The sequence below is a fragment of the Equus przewalskii genome, chromosome 3, assembly GCF_037783145.1.
Source record: "Equus przewalskii isolate Varuska chromosome 3, EquPr2, whole genome shotgun sequence".
NCBI classification, from domain to species: Eukaryota; Metazoa; Chordata; class Mammalia; order Perissodactyla; family Equidae; genus Equus; species Equus przewalskii.
In genome coordinates this window covers 28385599-28407523 of record NC_091833.1, presented here as the reverse complement: position 1 = coordinate 28407523, position 21925 = coordinate 28385599, and the positions used below count along the sequence as shown (strand labels likewise).

Sequence of the window (21925 nt, the reverse complement as noted above, 5' to 3'; positions counted from 1 at the left end):
CTCTCCAATGGTGAGAATAATGCCCAGCGGCAAGCCTTGGTATAAAGATGAAATCTAACAGCTTATAACTACTTAACACGTTTCCTGGAACTTAGCATCTTCCAATAAAGGTGACTGTCATCATCATTATTCCTAATGAGACAGCCATCCACTTGTCATGGCGGCATTGGTGATAATTGCATCGGAATTTCCCTGCCCACTCCTGCAGTAGCGTAGCATCTCTTATTAACTGGGATCACAGAGAGTAAATGTTAATTAATGATTTGGTTGAACTCTAAGGAATAGTTCAGGGTCTCAGATTGCTTATCTTTGGAGAAAGAAGCTGGCGGGTGTGTGCGAGCATGCGATTTTTGAACACCATCCATGCGGTGGTTAGTCGGTACACAGACAAGGGATGGTTGTTTCCATTTGGAGGGCCTGTGCAGGTAGGGTGGGGTGGTGCATGGGGAGTAGAGTGGCCAGCACCCAGAGGCCCAGGTCTCTGTTTTCAGCGGGTGTAAGGAGTTAAAGGACCATGGCAAAGGTTGGGGGAGCTTAGAGGGGAAGAAGGAATTTCCCAGACGGAGAACCTTGCGGTCCTATGCAAGATCAAGTCCTACATAATGTGGGCTTTTGTTATCAACACAACAAATCAGAATTCTGGTTCAGTTTGAGCTGCTCCTGAGAAGAAGAGGAAAGAGGGTCGGAAAACCTACGCAGGGATGAAAAGGAGATTAGGTACCAGGAGACAGTGGATTCAAAGTCTAATGGGATATGTGGGACCCAGCTTTCCTCTGAGCAACTGCTGGGCATTTTGGTCTTTCAGAAAAAGCAATTGTTTTTCTGGACCTGAAAAAAAGCTTTCTTTTCCCCAGTGTTTAAACTGGAAGAAGTTAGGTATATAAAAGCACTTTTGTCAACAGAAGTTTCATACATATCAGAGCAATCCCACTCATCTCCCTGTGGTGCTTTGCGATGTACAAGACACTTTACTTTCCCCATATCTGTTTCCTTGCAGTTCCTCCAAGAATCTTGCAGGTAGCTATTATTATTATTTCTATTTTAGAGATGGGGTCACTGAGGCCCAGAGAGGCTGGGCAACTTGCCCACGGTCTATGTGGATAGAAAGTGGCAGGGCCAACAGTTTTCCCCACACACCAGGCTGTTAGGGGTGATCCTGTTCCTACTTTTAGTACTGTCTCTCATCAGTATTGGGTGAACTTAAGTGGAAACGGTTGTCAAACCACCCAGTGGCTTTGTGGATGGGACTAGAGGTGGGAACTGTGGCTTTTCTGTCCCCCATAAAGCCACTTGTGACTCTGTGACTCAATATTTCAGTAACTAGAAGGGAAGAAAAGCAAGCTCTCCTCCTAGCGTGGCCCCAAATAGCTAGGTAGATATTGCACCCTTGCTGACCCCCCAGGCTTCTTGAGCAGCCCTGCTCTGCAGAGCCATCCCCCATACTTGGAAGGACTTATCCAAGTAGGTGGACTCTCTCTTCTTCCCAAGGAGGAGTTGATTATCCTAAAGAGATCCTATTCTGTAGTGGGGAAACTTTCTGTCTTTAGATGCCACCATGGTTTGTGTTCGCAGGAGGATGTGCAAGATTAAGTGACCTTTACTATGGAATGCAAAACTACTCATTTGTATATTCTCCACAACCACCCTGTAAGATAGGTGCTGTTATTTCCGCCTTGCTGGATGAGTCATCTGAGGCCCAAAGAGGTTTAGTAACTTGCTCAAGAACACATGATAAAGGCTTAGCAAGAGATTTAAACCAGATGGTCTTGCTCCATAGCCTGTGTTCTTAAATGCTGTACTAAGCTCATTTTGATGAGTGAGTGCCATCCATCTACTACCCATCCACTCTTGAACTCACCTCTCTACCTACCCTTTTACTCATCACCCATCCATCCAATCATCTGCCCATTTATCCATCTTTCCATTCACCCACCCATCCCACTGTCCTCCTATCTGTTCATCCATCCATCCATCCATCCATCCATCTACCCACCTACCCATCTCACTATCCACCCAGCTGTTGATCTATCTATCAACCATCCATTTTTTCCTCCTTCTTTCTTTCCTTCTTTTTTTCCTTCCTTCCTTCCATCCATCCATCCCACTATCCACCCATATGTTTATTCATTCACTCAACCATCCATTTTTCCATTCATTCATCCAGCCAGCCACCCACCCACCTATCCATTGTGTTGGCTGTTTGTCTAACATGGTTTTCTAGAGCATCATCTTGGGGAAGAAGTTTCTCCATCCTGGGAGGCAAGCATGTGCTTTCTGAAGCTGGAGACTTCCATGCCAACACAGATCCCTTAGCTCCCAAGAAATATCTGGGGGCTTGCTCTTGACACCCTAGGTTGATGTTCTTGGGAATGCTGCTGTTTCAGGGAGTGCCAGGTTGCTTGTTCACTTTCCTCCCTCTGTAAACCTGTGAAGGGTTTCCCCATGCAAAGTTCTCCAAATCCGCAAAGCCACAGGCTCTTGCAGAAATGCTCTTGACTTTCTGAAGCATTGTCACAAAAGAATACTCAACTAGCCTCTTTCCTTGATTAAATGGTTGGAAGCTGGATTAGTTGGCATGGTTTTACTTTTTAAAAAAACTGTTGTAGAATTTGTGTGTTACATCTAAAAATTATGTAATAAATCTAAAACAGATGTTCACAGAGCATTTTATAAGGAGAGAAATTTTAATAGAAACGGGCCAATTTGATTTGAGATAAATCAATTAAGGAAACAATTTTAATTGGCTGTGAAGAAGCAGTATTATGAAGAGGCAGTATGGCCTAGCTATTTACATATCTATTAAGTGCAAAGCAATGAAAGTTTTGTTTAATTAGTTTGCATAGCCTCTGTTTTGCATAAAACATTGGGGGACAAGCTTACTTTTCAATTTTTTTTACATTATATTGTGGAAAATTTTAAACAGATAAGAATTCAGACATGTAAACATAACAGTGATGTAATGAACCCCTATGTACCCATTACCCATCTTTAACAATTATCAGCTGTAACTGTATCCCCTTTCCCCTATTGTATTGGTTTTCTTTTCATGAGTTTTGATGGCATATTCCTCACTTATTACTGAATTTTATTGGGTCAAAATTTCATTCTAGAAAAGTGTATTATGTTGACATTGAAATATAATAAACTTTTGAATAGAATTGCTTACTTTTTCATTGAAATTTAGCTTTTTTGGTAGAGCATTGGGAATTTTCTGTCATTTGTTCTAATTAAAAAAAATTTGAATCTAGAGCAAAGTTGGAAGAATAATAAAGGAACCCTCACATACCCCTCACCTTGGTAGACCAGTGGTTAGTATCAGGACTGGCATTTTCCTAAGTGTGTTTTTCCATGAGATTCCTTGAAGACAGGGGAGATTTCCTTACTGTAAAGGTACGTAGACAGTAGCACACGGCTCTAGAACCAGAGAGACACGGGTTCCGGTCTCAGCTCCACCACCGCCTAGCCCTACATTGTAGGCAAGTTGCTTCGTACTCAATCCGTTCGTCTACCAATGGGAGTAATGATGGTGTACACCCCGTGGGGCTATGCAAGCACATAACAGGCCATCAACAAGTGTGACCTATCACCTTGCCGTGCGGTTGTGCTCCCCGCATGGCGGCTGGGGGAGCTGAATAGAAGGAAATCGGGCTTTGTTGATTCAAGTCATTTTGGTCAATATGGAAGATTTTTGTAGTTGAGAGAATCGCTGGGCCTCGTGATTAAGAAAATAAATCCAGATGAGAGGGTTCAAATCCTAGCTCTGCCCTTCCCACCTTGGAACTTGGTTGAGTGACTTAATCTCTCTGAGTCCTTGTTTCCTCACTGTAAACTGGGGGTGGAGAGAATACCTACCACACTGGGATGTGGGCAGGAGAAAATGAGATGGGCGCATCCTTGCCCGACATTTAGTATTGTGTCTGCTTCATCCATGCCCGGTGAATGTTAGTAATCATTAGTATTATTGTAAGGGCACATTAGCATTGTGCCCGCCATAAAATACCCCGTAAATGTCACTTATTATTATAAGTGAGGGTGAAAAAGCCACACCAAATTGGTCTTTAAAAGTCTGGTTCCACTTTGCTGCAATGAAAAGAATAAAGATCTTTCCTGAAAGCTTGCAATGTGATTTCCAGTAGGAGTAAGTCTGGGATGGACAGACGGATGCCAACAGCAGGGCATGGCATCACTCAGTCATCGTGGGAAATGACCGTGTGCCTTAGGTTCCATTCAGTGATGTCCTAAAATAAACCAGCCTTCTTGATGGTTCCTGGAAGTGTCAGCTTCCTGCATTGATCAGCTCGCCCCATGGCCAGGGCGGGCACCTCCTCCCTGAGGGCTTGTGCTGTCCTTGTTGCCTGTGACTGATCTTTTCCTCTCTCTCTCTCTTTTCTGACTCTCATCTTGTATCCCAGGTTGAAAGGATTGTAGACAAGAGGAAGAACAAGAAAGGGAAATGGGAGTATCTTATCCGGTGGAAAGGCTATGGGAGCACCGAGGACACGTGGGAGCCCGAGCACCACCTGCTGCACTGTGAGGAGTTTATCGACGAATTCAACGGGCTGCACTTGTCCAAGGAGAAGAGGATCAAGTCAGGGAAGCAGGCCAGTGCCTCCAAGCTCCTGCGGGACAGCCGAGGCCCATCCGTTGAGAAACTCCCCCACAGACCTTCTGAATCTGGAAAGAGCAAAGGGACTTCCCATAAACGGAAGCGAATCAACCCTTCCCTGTCCAAGCCGAAGAAAGGGTACCCAGCCAAGCCCCCTGCGGGAGGGGACAGGGCCACCAAGACGGTGTCTTACAGGACTACCCCCAGTGGTTTGCAAATAATGCCCCTGAAAAAGGCTCAGAATGGGCTAGAAAATGGGGACGCCGGTTCTGAGAAGGACGAGAGGCACTTCGGAAACGGGTCCCACCAGCCCGGCTTGGATTTGAATGATGTCGGAGAGCAAGACCTGGGCGAGTGCGATGTTAGCCACACGGCGCTGGCGGAGAACGGGCTCGGTATGTGGCTTGTCTTCCCCTTGCGTTTGGCCCTGGCCACGTGGATTAGGGCTTTGTGTGCAGCCTAGGGAGCTGCATCTGACCCCCAGCCAGGCAGGAATTCTCCCTTGTCTCTCTCCACCAGGGCCGAGTAGACTTGGTCATATGCCCACACTGGTTGCAGACACCTCTGCGTGTGGGGAGGCCAAGCCCCTGGTGCTCCAGCCAGGGCCTGTAATGGGTTGAAAACCCCTGACTGCACTTCAGGACACCCAAGACCATGGGAACTAGTCTAGAGCCCCTGCTCTGAGGGCAACTCCAAGTCCCCATCCATCAGGACCCCGAGACTCATGTCCCCAGAGGGCCTGTGCCTTTCTGGGGCAGCATGCACCTCACAGAGCCTTGCTTGCCATCTCATTGTGCTCCCAGCAGTGTAGCTCGGAGAGGGCATCTGGGCTGGAGTCTGTTCCTCCTTCCCAGACCCAGTTTGGATGTGGAGTTCTCCAAACCTGTCTGTAAGCCTGAGCCTCTTGCCCTTCATCTGTTGCTAACATGCATGATCTGGCCCCATTTCTGTGTCGGGTCCTAAATGCCACCTGACCCCATCTTAGGCTGTTCTTTGATTTGCCTCTTCTTACTCTACCCTGGAAGCCACACAGCAGTGATTATGGAATTCCTTCCTCTTCCCAAGTCCCCACAGGCAAAATTAAGGAAAGAGGAGGCAATGACCCAGGTAATTCAAGCTCCCAAACCTGACATTTCCTCCATAGTCCAGTTGCTTCTTGCCTGAGTCCTTAGTGGCTCAAATCATCCAGGTTAGCCATCCTTGCCGGTTACACGCATGCCCTCATTTCTCGCATACCTGTGTGTCTACATGGTGGCGTTTCCTCTTTCGCTGCCAGAACCCTAAGCCTCGGGATGTCAGAAAATCCTGCATGAGTGTGGACAACCCACGCCCAACAGAGTTGAGCCATCCGATGCTCTGGATGGAACCAGAGTGTGAGAACAGGGATGCTGGGCTGCAGGTGGGACGGGCTGGAATTGCTCACGGAGGGATGGGATGACGGAGGCAAATGCAGCTGAGAGGCATGGTGAGTTCAGAGTTCAGAGTGCTCAGAAAATGCCCCGCTGGGGAGACCAGGACATCTTTAGGGACTCTCCCCGGGGAATCCGAGCGCTCCACTTTGAGGTTCCTCTTTCTCCAGAGAGAGAAATTTCACCCAAATAGGATTTATTTATCTCTGCCCCAGATTGACTCACGTTTCTGTCTGGGGATCCCTGGTGCTGACATGACCCTGCCTGCTAACATATGTAAAAGCTGTTTGTTTTGAAAATTCATCTCTCCGAGAGGAGCGGGCTTGTGTCGATGAGGCCTGGCATGAACACCCATGTTCGATGTTCCTGTGACAGCTGCCAGCAGTGGAGGAATTCCCCGTCGTGGGGAGGGCGGCTGGGGAGGGGAGATTTCGAGGCTCCTTGGGTGCAGGCTCAGGGAACTTGGGCTTGATTCCCTGCACCCTGCCCTGCTCAAAATGTGGCTGCCCTGAGAGTGAGGGGAGAAACATGAGGGTGGACGGTTTGCTGATTGGAGCTGCTAGACCTGCAGAATGAAGGAGAGAGGCCAGACTGGTGGAGAAGGCTGGAGGAAGGCACGCCTCTCCTTCATGCAACTCTCCAAAGGGGCAGAGCTGCCGGCCGTTTGCTCTCCATCCTTGGGCCTCGTCGATGCCCCCTGGCTCACGATCTGATGATGGGGCGTGGTACCCCACGACCAAGGGAAATAGGTGAGGACGAGCCTGCTGGCCTCAGTGGCGACCTTGTACACCCCCAGCATTAACTCTGGAACGCTTCTTTACACTTTCTCGTCCCTGATCCCTCGTCGGCCTCATTTGTTCCCTGAGGTTGAATCTTCTCTACTCCACCTGGGCCCACCTGGATAGAGAGGAGGAAGCCATCCCTTTTGTTCGGTTTTGGATGTTCCTGAAGGGCCTTCTTGCTCAGTCACATCCCATCGTATTGGTGTCCTTGAGAGCCTCTCATAGGCTGTCAGATTCTCAGATTTGACCCATAGATTACCTGGAGCCTTGTTAGAATGTTGACTAAGGCTGGAGGAGCCCTTTCACCAGCACCTGGTGACTCTGTGCATCTCAAGGCATGCTCTGTGCGCAGTGGGGGCGGCAGTGAAGTTTCTGATCAGGTGTCGGTTTAAATCGTTTGATACTTTTTTTGAGCACTTCCTAAGGATTAGTCACCACACTAGATGCTTGGAGTAGAGTAATGAAGAGATAGGTAGGGACTGCTCCCTCTGACACTTACAGTCTACTCTCCAGTAAGCTGAGAGTAGCTGTCCCTAGGTCAATGTTGAGATTCCTGAGGCTGGCTCATCGGAAGGAGTAACATGTATGTTATGTAGATGGTATGCCTTTCCTATACCTGCAGTGACATCTCCTGTGATCACTGGGATGATAAATGCTCCAACCACTGTCAGCCTTTAACACTCTAATTAGAACGAGCTTATTATCCAGGTCTTAGGGTAATTGGGGAGAGGAAGAGACTGGGAATCCTTGCCAGAAATACAGAGTGGTTTGGGGTTCTTGGAGAAGACCCAAGGCAGAGGGGGTTTTGTGGTTCTAGAACTTTCCAGCAAGGGGTTGGAGGTGTCATCAAGCAAAACATGGTTCCACTTCTGTTTTCAACCAGAGGGAAGCCTTGATGAAGCCAGTATCCGTGTGCCTGAGGACCCCTGACTGTCTTTTTCCTCCCTTCTTCCTTAACCCTGCCTTCTCTGACCCCCCTCCACCAAAGGATCCGGTTCCCCATGGCAGAAGGGTGAGCCAGCGGGGTTTTCAGCACAGAGGCGGGCTCGTCTTTGCCGGGCAGAAGGGGATGGGGAGATCCTGGCTACGCTTTCCCAACATTTGTTTTGGGGGTGGGCTGTTGCTTTTTATATGATTTTAACTTGTCTTTGGTGAATTATGGTTCTGCATACAGAAAAGCAACTTATGTAACACGTTACTCATTTACTGCTGACTTCCCTGATCTGTGCTGTGGGAACAAATGCTAAATTGGGGCTCCGGCGGGTGGTGTTTTGGTTTCAGACTGCGTTTCCCCCAGCACTGTTGTGAAGTGTACGCAGCAACTCAGGAGCGCTCTTGATTCTGATTCTTCTCCAGTAATGACAAACGGCTCTGTGGTCCAGGGACCATCTGCCTCGGTACCCCTCGGGGAGCTTGTTAAATATGGGCTCCACCCCAATGGAATGAATCGGGATCTCTGGGGCAGGGTGTGGCTTATGCATTTTAACAGCCATGGGTGTATATAGTAGTTCCTGTGGAAGCATTTGGTTGTAAGTGATGGGTGGTTCATAGATCTGTTTGTTGGTAGATCCAGACTTACTCCTTGGATTTTAAACTTGTAAGTGGGAGCGTGATTTGGTCCTTTAAAGGTTTAGTGCCTGACATAATTTCTCTTCCTTGCTAATGTACTTTTTACCAGGCATCTCTTTTCCTCCTTAACAGACCAGTTTCATCTGTATGGAAAAGCTTTTGGGTTCGCTGACCCCTCCTGTGGTCTGGCCCAGGAGAACTTGGTCTGTCTTGTCTAAGTAGGCCAAAGCATCTGTACTTTACAATTCAGATGAGCCTTTAACCTGTGGAAGCATGCCTAACCAGGAGCCCATGTTTCACTCTGAGCCCTAGCACAGCACAGCCGCCCAGTGTTCTCCGCATTTCCACGAAGCCAATGAATTTCCACTGTTGATGCTGATCCTGTGGCCCTGTGTTCACATTTCTTTGAATTTTGTGAATCATTTTCCTTGTCTTCTGGTAACTGTTGTCTGTCGCACAGACACCGCCTCTCAGACATTGCTTGATTTAGTCTTTTCAGAATTGTTCCTATCGTTGAATGAGTCATCCCACACAAACGTGCAATATTTATCAATTTCTCTCCATTGATCTTTTAAAATTGTCTCGGCTTTCACTTCTATAATGTTTGTTTATCTCTTCCTACTCACTGTTTCAACATGATTATCGTTTTCCGCTTTATTGATCATCATGGAGTAGCCGTATTTTAAAGGCACTTCAGGACTAAGCACAAACGCGAATGCCCTATGATTTTCGAGAACCTTGGACTCTCAAATGTGGAGCCGCATGAGAATCCCCTGGCGGGTGCGTGCGCTGTGCCAGTCCCTGAGTTCCTGATGCAGTAGGTGTGGAGGAGATCTCAAGAGTCTGCCTTTCTAGCCAGTTGCCCGATGCTGCCACGGGTCCAGGACCCCACTTTCAGAACCTCTGCTCTAGACTAATGAGCACCAAGATGGTTGAGACAGAAATGGCAGATGGCGATTGCGAAGACCGATTAGTGGTGCTGGGGAGAGCTGAAGCGCTTTTGCCCTGGACCTTGAGTTTGTGTTTGGGAGAATGTGTAAGTCAGAAGTTTGTGAAGTGGAAAGTGGTAAGTTCAAAGTTTTCGAGAGCGGGCACTTCCCTGGGATGAGGCCTCAGAGTGTACAAAGCACTTTCTGTGATCATCACGGCATCCTGAGCGGTGGCTGCTCTTGTTCTACCCATTGTACAGAGGGGGAGACTGAGGTTTCAAGTGTCCGGGTTGGGACCAGGAGAGAAATGCAGGCAGTTTGACTCCGGAGCTGGCCCCTAGATCGCTGCCCAGCTGGCTTCCAGGCAGTTCCTAGGCCCTAATCACTGACAAAAACGCACCCTGATTGGTGGCCGGGCAGCGCTGGTGGGGCAGGAGCCACTTCTTGGACACATCACCCACATTGGTTATTGATGATAATGCTTCTAAGCCTGAGATACTATGACTAACTCTGTGCTGTTCAAGCTGAAACCCAGGATAAAATGGTCAATTTTCTAAAAACATCCAACTTAACAAAACAGACTCAAGGATGACTAGAAAACCTGAATAGAGCAATAACTAGTCAAGAAATGATTAAATCAGTCATTACAAAGCTCTCATAAAAAGCAGAAAGAAGTCATCCAGGCCCGGATGGTTTTGCAGGTAAACCCACCAAATAATCTAGAACAGATGGTCCCTCTCTTATCCAAATGGTCGTGAAGGACAGAAGAAGAGAAAACACTTCCATTCCTTTGAGGAGCCCAGTAAAACCTGGATTTCCAAACCAGACCAGGAGGGGAGGAACGAGCAAAATGACAGACCAGTTTCACTTAAGGATACACCAGTAAAAGTCCTGAATGACCCCCGGGGGCTTGTTACAGTTCCCATCATACTTCCTCAAAATTTTAACTTTTCCAGAAACTTCTCCATGCCCTGAACTTGACCCCAGTTCATGACCTTTAGATTCACCACTGCTGCTGGGAGTGCCCAGCTTGTGCCCAGAAGGAGCCTAGGGGAAGCTGGCTTGGGACAGCTCCGAGTGTCATGGGCAGTGGCCCCCAAGCCAGCTGGTGAGTCACAGAAAGCTCAGGGAGCATGTCCACTCGGCGGCCTCCCGTTAAGGCAGGTGTCCGTTTCCCTGGGCACAGCTGTTCTTTTAACACACTTCACACACCTGCTCCCAAGCCAACAGACTTGAGCCAACCATTTTGTTTTTCGAAAGCAGGTCCTTTTCTAAACCAACAACGACCACCGAAGCTTCAGGGGTTCTTATGTTTTGTCTTGCAAAGCATGGCAAGCAAGTGACTTTGCTAATGAATGAACTTAAGTCCCTTTTCCCTGGTAATGTGAGGACCATCCAACTTGGCCACCGCCTCTGAGTGGAAAGTGCCAGATCGTGATGGAAAATCTGACTGTCACCTTGACTGGTGGCAAGTCCAAGGGAGAAATCCACTCTCGATTGGTTTGCGGATCCTGGGTTTGATTCTGGCATCCGAAGGAGGCTGAGGGAGTCTTGACCACTGTCAGGATTCGGAGACGAACTTTTACTCTCCCTGTCAGCTCAGATAGTGTTTTCCTCTCTCCCCTACCTCAAAAAACGTCTGAGGAGCTGTTTCCAAGCCACCACTCATCAGTGGCGCACCAAAGCGGGTGGGGAGGGGAGTGGAAGCACCCCTACCAGCAGTGAGAGGGGATACATTGTCTGCAGAGGGTCTCAAAACAATAATCAAAATCAGTTTTCTGACTTTAATGGAAAGCTGCTCCTCCCCATTGGGTGGACCTCCGGGCCCCTGGCCTGCCCCCCACCCTCTGCTCTGCCCATACAAAGGCCAGTCTTCATTCATGATCATGATGTGGTGGTGCTGACTCCTTCTGTCCAGGGAGCCTGCCCACCCTTTGTGTCTAACATACTGGATATCATTTAATCTCCTCAGTGGTTCCCTGACTTAGCAACTTGACACAGCAGTGTAACAAGGTTAGCTGTGATTGGCCTTGTTTCTAGATGGGTAAACTGGGGCTCAGAGAGGTTGAGACAGAGTGCCCCAAGGGGAGGAGTTGGGATGTGGTGTCAGGTCTGTGATGCTGAAGCTCTCAGAGGTCTGTGACCAGTTGTTTTTTGTTGTTTGTTTTGCTGAGGAAGATTAGCCCTGAGCTAACATCTGTGCCAGTCTTCCTCTACTTCATACATGGGTCACCGCCACAGCATGGCTGACGAGTGGTGTAGGTCTGCACCCAGGATCTGAATCCGCAAACCCGAGCTGCTGAAGCAGAGCATGGCAAACTTAACCACTACCCCACAGGGCCAGCTCTAAGTGACCAGTTTTATAAATGAAAAAAGGTCCTTCCGGGATTTAGGTTCAAAGCAGCAAACCTTTCCCTGGGTCCTAGGGCAACATTCTGGCCAGCACCCCCAGGCCTTCCTTTGGGACAGCTGCATGGTTCCAAAGATGCTGACTTGGCATTCCAGGCAGGTGGAATCACTGGTCCGGAGTGCTTTTCCTCTGGGCCTTAGATTAAGACACACACACACGCAGAAGAATCCAAGGCCTCACGGAGAAGGTGACATCTGAGTAAAGACTGGAGGTGGTGAGAACATCTTGTTTTAAACTTAAAATCCCGTCTGTGTCAGGCATGGGGAACTGCTTCCCCCTTTTTAGCTGCCCAGGTTTTACAGTGTGCAGAAAAACTGTCCTCTCTCTGACGGACGGCTAGGCTGCCTCCAGAGACACATGCTCTTACCAGCCCTGGCAGTTGCCAGTGTTGGTCGTGTTTTTCCAAGCTCTGTTGTTTTGATTTTAGTTTACAGATGAAGATGGGCATCTTCTCATATTCCTGCCACTTGTGTTTCTTTCCCTGGGAGTGGCCCAAGCATAGTCATGCCAGGTGTAGCAGGAGGTGACATTCAGTATGGTGGGTGGACAAGGGCCACGTCACCTCTGGCAAATTGCGTAGTCTCTCTCAGCCACATTCTTCATAAAATGCATACATCTTGGGGTTGGCATAGAGAATAAGTGAATTCATTCATAGTAAGTCCTTAGAGTATTACCTGCCATATGATAGACAGTTAATAAATATTAGCTATTGTTATTTTTCAGTCCTTTTCCCGTTTTTCTAACTAGGGTCTTTTGTATTTTCCGATTTGTTTTTTAGAGCGCTTTACATATTGTGCATTCTAATCCCTGGTTATATATGTTAACTCAACCAGTGCTCATCAAGTGACTACTGTATCACCAGGAACTGTTTAGACAAATAATTGCAATGTTATATACCACAATGGAGATGTGCAGAAGATCCTGAGGGAGCTGTAAGCAGGGTGCCTAAGCCAGCTAGGTAAAGAAGTTAGGAGAGGGCTTCCTGGAGGAAGTGATGTGCAAGCTGAGACTGATAGAATGAGCCAGAACGAGTGAGGAAAGAGGCAGGGATGGTGGGAGGCGATGACAAGCAAGCACAGCGGCGTAGAGCCAAGGATCAGCATGTGGACGCATGGTACCACGTCGTGAAGAATATGGCAGCCCAACCAATTCTAGACACCTTGCAGGGGAGGCCAAAGCTCCAGGAAATTCCCTATGCAGTCGGGGTTGGCTTAAGAACCAGATAGATGGAGCCCGCAGCTGGAGGTGTTGTGGGATTCTTTCTGGAGGGGGCTGAGGAAGTCCTTTATGCAGCCCACACTCTCCAGGCCTGCGAGGCCTCCCTGATCTGGCCTGCCTTGAACCCTTCCCCACACCCGTCTGCCCGTGTTGTGCATGTGTGTTCCCCTCCCTGCCGGCCCTCATATGAGTGGTCAGCCTCTGCTCATCCTTCATGGTTGCTCCAGCAGCAATTCCCCCTGGAACCCTTCCCTGACTCCCAGTGTGGGTCTGCCTCTGGATTTGTTGGCGCACATAGAACCGTGTTTCTTCCCTGACAGCATTCACCTCAGTTTGTGCTGGTCACAACCTGATTGCCTGAATAACTTCTGCCTCCCTCACTAGACTGTAAGCTCCACGAGGGCAGGAATGGTTTCTGTTTTTGCTCACAGTTTTATCTCCAACACCTGACAATGCCGGCCACATTGTAGGTGCTTAAGAAAACCTGCTGAATGAAGGAGTGAATGAATGAATAGATGAAAGAGGGAAAGCAAGAAGCCTTTCCTTCTTTAGGATGTGGGTCCTGAGGCCCCGTTGTGAATCCTCCTCACGACTGTGAAATCCTCTCATCACTTGTCTCCATCTCACCCTCCCACCTCGGGTTGCCCCTGGCTCCTGGTGCCCTGTCATGGAGAGTTAATGTCTTGTCAGGGCTCTTCCCAGCAACTAAAGGATTCCCTTTCTGTCGTCTTGTCTGACGCTTGTTTCACCATCTGCCGTGATGGTCCTACTTGCCAACTTCTCCTCCCTTAGCATTCACGCAGCCTCCCTGGCTCTTAATTAAGCGCCTGGGCTCACCCCACCCCGCCCTCCATCAAGGGGATCGCGTATCCCTTTCAGCGAGTGCATTTCATTTGGGTTGTATTTTCTCTATTTTGTCTAGTCCTTTGCTATGAAAGAGAAAATGCAGTGGCCTTCTTCATAGAAGTCCTGGTTACAGAAAAGATTTTGAGATTTCTCCTTTAAGTTTGAGGTAAACTTTGGAGGCAGCTTGGGAAGGAAGAAACTGGAAAGAGTGAGCATGGGCTTTGGAGACAGAGGGCCTGTGAGTTCAAGTACAACCCACCTCTTGTTGAGTTAGTAACTCTAAGCAAGTCATAGTGCTTTGGAGCCTCGGTTTTGACCTCTGTTCTGTGGGAATAACCATCCCTACTACAAAGGATGGAATGATGAGTCCCAGCATGCAGTCAGTGCGGAGTGGGTGTTAATTTCTCTTCCCCTTTCTTAGACTGTGTTGCTTATGGAGCCTCTCGCTTTACCCTACCCTCGTATGTCCTGTAGCCTTCTCATCAACACTAGGATATTAATTTTCATTCTTTCTATGTAAACCAGCAAGGCGAATTCAAGAGGCTCCACTTCTGGGTAGTGGGATGACTGACCCTGTCACTTCTGTCCTTGATGGAAGTCATAGTCTTGAGTCTTCCGCCCGCCATCTTGGTGATGATAGTACCAGGTTGGAGGTTGCCATCTTCAAGTGTGTTTTCTTCTTCTGTGACATAGAGCTCTGGTGGTTTTTCCCACCTTCAGCCTCTTTCTCGACTCTCTCCCAGTTCTCCTCACTAGCAGGAAGTGGATCTATGCTGAGTTCCCAGAGTTTAAACAAGATGGCCGATTGCTGGCCTGCCTTTTCACCAGCAACTCCTCGCATCACTTGGTGGTGAGAGAGAAGCAGCTGGCCACAGGTTTACTGAGCACCTGTGTACACCAGGCCTGCTGTTGGGTGCTGAGGCTGTGGCCGCGTGTGGGAGATTCTTGCTGTCCTCACCCAGCTCACACTCTTGTGGGAAAACCCATGTTGTGCTAAACATTCTAGCACACCATGATATGGGAGCACCCTACATGAGTGAGGAACCCACTGGAACTAAGAGATTAGAGAAGGACTTCCAGGTGGAAGCAGCATCTAATCTGAGACCTAAAGGATGCGTCGAGTTTGGTCAGGCAAAGAGGAGATGGAAGAACGTTCTGCACAGTAGGAACTGTATTTTATTAAGATTTGTAGGAAATATGTAACATTTACCACAAATGTCATCAATAAATCTCATTTATACTTTTTTCATCAAACATTGAGTGACTGCTATGAACCAGTACTGTGAACGTAGAAGTGGGTCACTGTGTACCTTGTTCTTGGAGTATATTGGTGAATAAGACAAGATGCTCTTAGTTTAGGGAAAAAAGCAAAATAGGGAAAAGACAAATAAATTGACAGTTTCCATACTGTGTCAAAATAGCCAATGTTTATTTATCGAGCCTGTGCTCTGAGCCATGCCCTATTCTAAGCACCATGTATGTAGTTATTCATTTAATCCAGGAGGGAGAATTTATTTCTCTTCCTATTTTACAGATAAGGAAACTGAGGGATATGGAGACCATAGACTTGCCTATGGGCTATCGGCTGGTGGGTGGCTGATCCAGGCTTTGGATCTAGTTGGCCTGGCTCTGGACCCATTTTCTTAATGATGCTGCTGTTCAGCTTCTTGAGGGTTGGGATTATCTGGGAGTGTGGAGGAGAGCTTGAAATCATTATTTTTTTTTTCTACGGTTCAGTTAAAGAGGCATTGACTTTGCGCCCACTGTGTGCTGGGAGCTGGGAATATAGAGATGACTAGGCTCATGTTCTAAAGAACTCGAAGCTTATTAAGCTAATTAGGGGATCAGATGGTCCCAGATGACCAGCTGCAAAGCCGAGTGTGCTGAGAACTCAGGAAGGGCCCAGACAGACCGCCACTGGGGCTTGGGGGTGGGCTGTTCCTGGGCACTTGGGGAGGAAGATACAGCTGCCCGGAAGGGAAGCATTTCAGATGGCCCTGAGGGTTCGAGGTGTGAAGGGGGATGGAAACATCACCCTGGGCCAAGGGGACAGCTGAAGCATTTTCCCAGAAGCAGGAAAGTGCAGAGAGTTTCAGAGAACCTCAGACAGTCCTGGAATTTAGGGCGTTTAATGGGCAGGCGTGGGAATTCAGGTTGGAAAGTAGGATGAGGCCAGAAGGTAGAGTTCGTGAGCAGAGGAGAGTCAAGAAAAGAGGAGGAAAAGGATTTTCAACAGAGTCACTGCGTACTTTTGCTGTGTTTGAGGAATCTGGCCTAATAGTCCTCTAGAGTAGGCCTGGCTGTGGAGGGCTCAACAAGGAGACAGGCTTTGACCTCTGGAAAAGTCCCTTTCATCGAGTTACTTTGCATTTTGCATTCATGCTTTGCTCTGCTGTTTAAAACATTTAGATGTCTGATAATAAACATCATAAGATGTATGCTCATCACCCTCAGCAATTCTGAATAACCTTGGTGGAGTTTGTTCAGGCAAAGAGGAGAAGGAAGAATGAAATTAATGAATTTCTTCCTTGGGCTTTCTTGGAATTCACGGCATATGGATTTTGTCAGGCGTGATTATAACATGCCAGATGATGGCTAACATGACTAAGGAAGATTTTTTGTTGTTGTTAAGGTACCTGTAAATTTGAGCTTTGCTGTTGAGTTCAGCCCCAAGATCAGGGATTCTGCATATGGTGACAGGCTCTGGGACAATGACCAGCCCTGAAATAATGGTACAAGTATTGAGTTCAGGTGCATGTTGGGCTCTTTGAACTCTCATGACATGAGTGGGTGGAGTGACTGGAGGGTTTTTTCAGCTTCAGTACCACCCCTCCCCTCCCCTAAAGATCCTGACCCCCCAGCCCCACTTGTGTTGAAAGAAGCTGCTGAACCTGCTGGTGGCACATCATTCCTTCTCATGTGCTGAGACAGAAAAAGGCCTGACACGTTAACTTTGCGCCCGTGTACTTCCCCTCTCGCTGCACTGTCAGAATGGCCTGCAACGCTTTAGGGATCTTTGGTGAGTCAACCACAGACCAGGAAATGGTTCTCATGCACTGGAACTATCACTTTCTCTTCTGAGAACTGCAGCTGGAAAACCCTAACCGCGCCGTCAACAAAGTGATGATTTTGCTCAACTGTGGAACCGATGAGTCTTCTCTTTTGTTTTAAGCCTTCCCTCCAGCGAACCCTCTCCGGAGTTGGCAGCTGAAGGGGCTCCAGGGGGTGAATGGCCTTGGGGTGGTCCCAGCCCTGCCTTCTCTCTGTGAATCGTATCTGCTTCCCAAGGTGGCGATCGTGACCAGAATGCTGAGGGGAATGACGGGAAGGGAAATGCCTGGCACTTGCATCTTTTTATGGGGCTCGCAGCAGATCCATCACAATCTCCTTATCCTGCTTTCTGGCCTCTTGCTCTCACTCTCTTACTTTTGGCCAGGAGCTAGAAACTTCTATAGGTCCTCCATTATATGTCTGGCATTTACTCCTTTATCCACTCATTCGTTTATTCCACAGTGACTGACCCGCTTCTGTGTGCTGGGCTGCGTGGGTTCTGAAGGTGTAGCAATGACTAACATGGCCCTTGCCTTTAAGAATCCATCTGAGGGTGAGGAAGGGAGTCAGACGTGCGAGAAAAGTTCTGTCGGGACTTGCAAGTTCTGCAAGGTAACTATCCCGCAGCGTGATGACCCACACTGGCCGACAGGGTAGCTACCAACAGCTACCAACCACATGTGGTTAAAGCTAGATTTCAATTAATTAAAATTAAACATTTAAAAATTTCAGTAGCCATCTGTGGCTCTTGGCTACTCTATTGGGCAGTGCAGATACGGAATGTTTCCATCTGTATGTTGGACAGCGTTGGATCAGACTGTAGGATCCATATCTGTTTCTGCCCATCAGTGTATCACAAGTACTAGGCTTGTCCTAGACACTCATTACCTCCATGCTGAATGGATGGAGGAAGATGTGTAAAAGATGTATAAACAGCCAGAAGAAGAAAGATGCGTTCTCTGGAAGAATTCCTAAGCAGGTAACAGTGGAGCTGCATTGAAAAGGATGAGGAGACCCTTACCAGGTGGGCAGGAACGGAAGGGTGTTCCAGGAGAGAGAATGACTCTGGTCTTGCCACTTCTTCCTTCTGCGTGCTGATGCCTCAAACCACAAAAGGTGTTACTATTTTCTTCACAAGGGAAGGAAACTTGTAGCACTCACACCGTGTTCTCTCCCAGGGCATCTTTGAGAGGTGTGATCTCGCTCAGCTGTTGTGAGGCAGAAGGGCCAGGTGTGATATAAGTATAAGTCATCTAGGTGTGAGATCAACCTGATTTCAGAAAACAAGTGTTTTCATGCACGTGACTAATATAGAGCTTTGGAAGTGTGATTGGCACATTGAGAAATGAATATGGACTGCTTCTCAGCATCGGGAGCATTGAATGTGGGATTGGCACGTGGTATGATGAGGTTGCTCCAGTTAGTTTCCTCCATTTTTTTTTCACTCATTCATTCACTTGATGAACACTTTGTTGAGCAGTTGCTGTCTGCGAGGCACTGTGCTCAGTCCTGCAGACACAAAGGTATCTCTCAGCCTTGTCCCCAAAGAGCCTCCAGTCCAGCGGAGGCATCAGGCAGATGTATAGCTGATGATAACACTGCAAAATGGGCTTGGCTTGGTAGCAGTATCACACGACACCAGAACCAGGTACGAGTGCTCAAATTTTCTTTCCTGCTTTGTTCAGCAAAGACTAGGCTCTTTGGAAGAAAAGCAAAACATCCCTCAGAGCCAACACCAGCGTTAGGTTTCAGAGTCTTGATGCTTGAGTCAAGAGTATCAAGTTTGAAGGCAAGGTGCTGGAGTTTGGACCCCATCCTGGCACTTTGCAGTGGTGTGACCTTGGGTTTTGGTTTTCTTATCTGTAAAATGTGGATAAAACGGTGACTTACAGGGTAGTTATTAGGAATGAATGAGATAAGCTGTGTGAATCACATAGGAAACACTCAACAAAATGTTATTACATTATGGTGAACAGTAGAGAGGAAGGACGTTGAGAATGATGCTGTACCGACCCTAGAAGTCTCCGCTTCGGGTTGTTCCGGGGCAGGTGAAGATCTCTCCTTGCCCAACTGCCCATGATAATCAAAGAGCTGCCCTAGTTTCTGAGAAGTAGTGTGTGAGTGTGGAACCAGCATGGATAAAGCCTCCCTCAACCGGGGATAGCATCCTTTGTGATAGCATCCTTGGTGCTCTTCTGTGCTGGGGGTTTGAGATGTTCTTGGTGGAGAATGTGGGCACAGACTCTGAGCCCTGCCTAGAATGGCTGTGTTTCCTGAAAACTCATACTGCATGGCAGAAGTGTCCTGCCGTCTGTGCAGTCCTCTGTGGCCTCCTTCAGACCTTTACCTTCCGTCCTCCCAGAAAGCTCACCCCTAGTCCCAGGGCAGCTTATCTTTCAGATAATGGGTTTCTGTTTCTCTTTGTGTATCTTACAAACTGCAGTGCATTTCCTGACACACCTTTTCTTGCTTCACGATGACAACAGCACACCATTTCTGGACACTTTAGGGGTCATTCTGCCATTTCTCGGTTGGTTGGGTGGGTTTCCTTCCCCCATCACCTGAGTTGAGGTGTCCTTTTCAGTCTTTAAGAGTCTCTCCTTAGGGAATCTTCCACACACCTGGATTCCTTTTTCTAGATTCTTTGTCCAATCTGATCATCTCTTTTAATATATGAGTTTAATCTGTTCACAGATTAATGTGATTATTAACATATTTGGATTTTTTTCTCCTATTTTATTTTGCATTTTCTTTTTATTATTCTGCTTCTCTGCCCTCTCCCATCCCCATCTCATGACTTTTTCATGCTTTTTATTGAATTGAATGTTTTATGTATTTCCTCTCCCTGGGCTGACTTGGAAACTAGCTGTAGATTATGTTCTTAAATTTTACCATACATACTTAACTATAAATTTTTCTAACAAATATGATATCCTCCTATTGTGTGTAGCAAGGAGGACTCTATTCAGCTTTAAATTCTCATTGGAAATCTTGTTTTTGTTTTGTATACCAAATGGTGTTAAACATCAAAGATTATGTTTATTATTTTCACAGCCAGTAATCACATTTACTGAAATTTTTTTAATCAGCTTTGTTTCTTTTATCCTACACCTTCCTCTGAATTAACTGTTTGATTTGCTAAAGTTTCTCTTTGTAATTCTTTCAGACTCCGTGGTAGATAAACTCTCTTAGTGTTGGGGTGCCTGAAAATGCCAATTTTCTTGGTTCTTTAAATGCTGTTTTAGCTGGGTATAAAATTCTTGATTGACAGTTATTTTCTCTCAGCATTTTGATGATAGTAGTTCATTTTTTCAGGCCTCTGTTATTGCTGTTGCTGCTATCAGTCTGTCAATCCTTTTCAATAATGTGATTTTTTTCCTCCATGCTATATTTTAGGATCTTCTCTTTACCCATGACATCCTGCAATTTCATTATCATTTGTCTCTTCATCCTCAGAGTGCTCTTTCAAACAAAGAACTTGTCTTTTCTTTTTTTTCCTTTTCTTTTGGTGAGGAAGACTGGCCCTGAGCTAACATCTATTGCCAATGTTTCTCTTTTGCTTGAGGAAGACTGTTCTGAGCTAACATCTGTGCCAATCTTCCTCTATTTTTTTGTTTGTGGGATGCTGCCACAGTGTGGCTTGACAAGCTCTGTGTAGGTCTGTGTCCAGGATCTAAACCTGGGACTCCTGGGACGCCAAAGTGGAAGGCACTAACTAAACCACTACACCACAGAGCTGGCCCCGAACTTGTCTTTTTTTAAGTTCCGGGAAGTATTCAGCTATTATCTATTTAGATAGTCTTTCCGTAGAGTTATCTCTTATACAGAATTTTAATTTTATTCTTGTTTACAGGATATTTGTTTTTAAAATGTATTTGACTTTTTGTTTTAAGATAATTTCAGACTTACAGAAAGCATTATAGAGAACCTCTGTTCAGATTCATCAGTTTTCAACATTTTCCCACGTTGGCTCTCTCTCTGTATAGGTCTCTGTGTTTATGTATGTATGCATGTGTATGTACATATGGGTATAAATAAATAGATTCACACATACGTACACACTCATAAGTTATATACAAATGATTATACAAATGATTATTTTTTTCCTGAAACATTTGAGTATAGATCACACACATCGTGCTTCTGTACCCCTTAATATTTAGTATGGGTATTTTCTAAGAAAAAGGATATTCTCTTAAGTCAACACACAGCACAGTTATGAAATTCCAGAAATTTAGCATCAGTACAATACTTTTGTGTAATCTGTGGTCCTTATTCCACTTCTCTCTTTTATCCCAAAAAAGTCCTTGAGAGAATTTTTCCTCCAGCATAGAATCCAGTCCGGAATCCTGTGATGCCTTTGATTGTCGTGTTTCTTTATTCTCCTTTAATCTGGAACAGTGCCTTGGTCTTCCGTTGTCTTTAATGATGCTGACGTTTTTAAGAGCACAAGCCAGTTATTTTACACACTGTTCCTCAGTTGGGGTTCCTCTGATGTTTCCTCAAGATTACATTCAAGTTACTCATCTCCACTAACATGCTTGACATGATGTTATTTCTTCTCCTTTATCTGTCTATCATCCATCCATCTGTCTGTCTGTCTATCAATCATTTCTACCTATTATCAGTGCAGACTTGAAAATTATTTTATGCAGTGGTTTATAATCCATTACTCCCCGTTATTTATTTTTATGTTCCAACTATCCCAGATTTGGCCAGTGTGAGCCCCTTCAAGCTGCCTCATATGTCCTTTGACATGCCTGACTATTCTTTTCATCACTTCCTTACTTCCAAGTACAATAAGATTTTCCAGCCCAACTTGTACCTTGTCTGTCCAGCCCTGGAAGCAGTCCTTTCTCTGGAGAAGCCCTGGTTTGTTTTAGTGGGGATTGGTATTTAGAAGCCAACATCTGGGATCTAGGTGTGCTCATTGTAGAGTTTCATTTCTTCTAAGCCCTTTCAGCTGACAGAGCTGGGAAATATATATAATTTTTAAAATCATCAGTTCATACCGATACCTCAAATTCCATTCTAATCTCATCAGCTTTTTCCTTGTCTCCCCCTGTTCCATAGTTGCATAGAGAGAACCCTCTCTCTCCATAACA

At 46.7% G+C, this 21925-nt stretch overlaps 1 protein-coding gene across 2 annotated transcripts in view; it reads left to right on the top strand.

Moving 5' to 3' along the window:
• CDYL2 (chromodomain Y like 2) overlaps positions 1 to 21925 on the top strand; it is a 156848-nt gene that overhangs the window by 99137 nt on the left and 35786 nt on the right. For both annotated transcript variants that reach the window (XM_070612351.1, XM_070612350.1), the window contains exon 2: positions 4413 to 5001. In XM_070612351.1, the coding sequence (XP_070468452.1) occupies positions 4413 to 5001 (589 nt within the window). The remainder of the gene's footprint in view (positions 1 to 4412; positions 5002 to 21925) is intronic.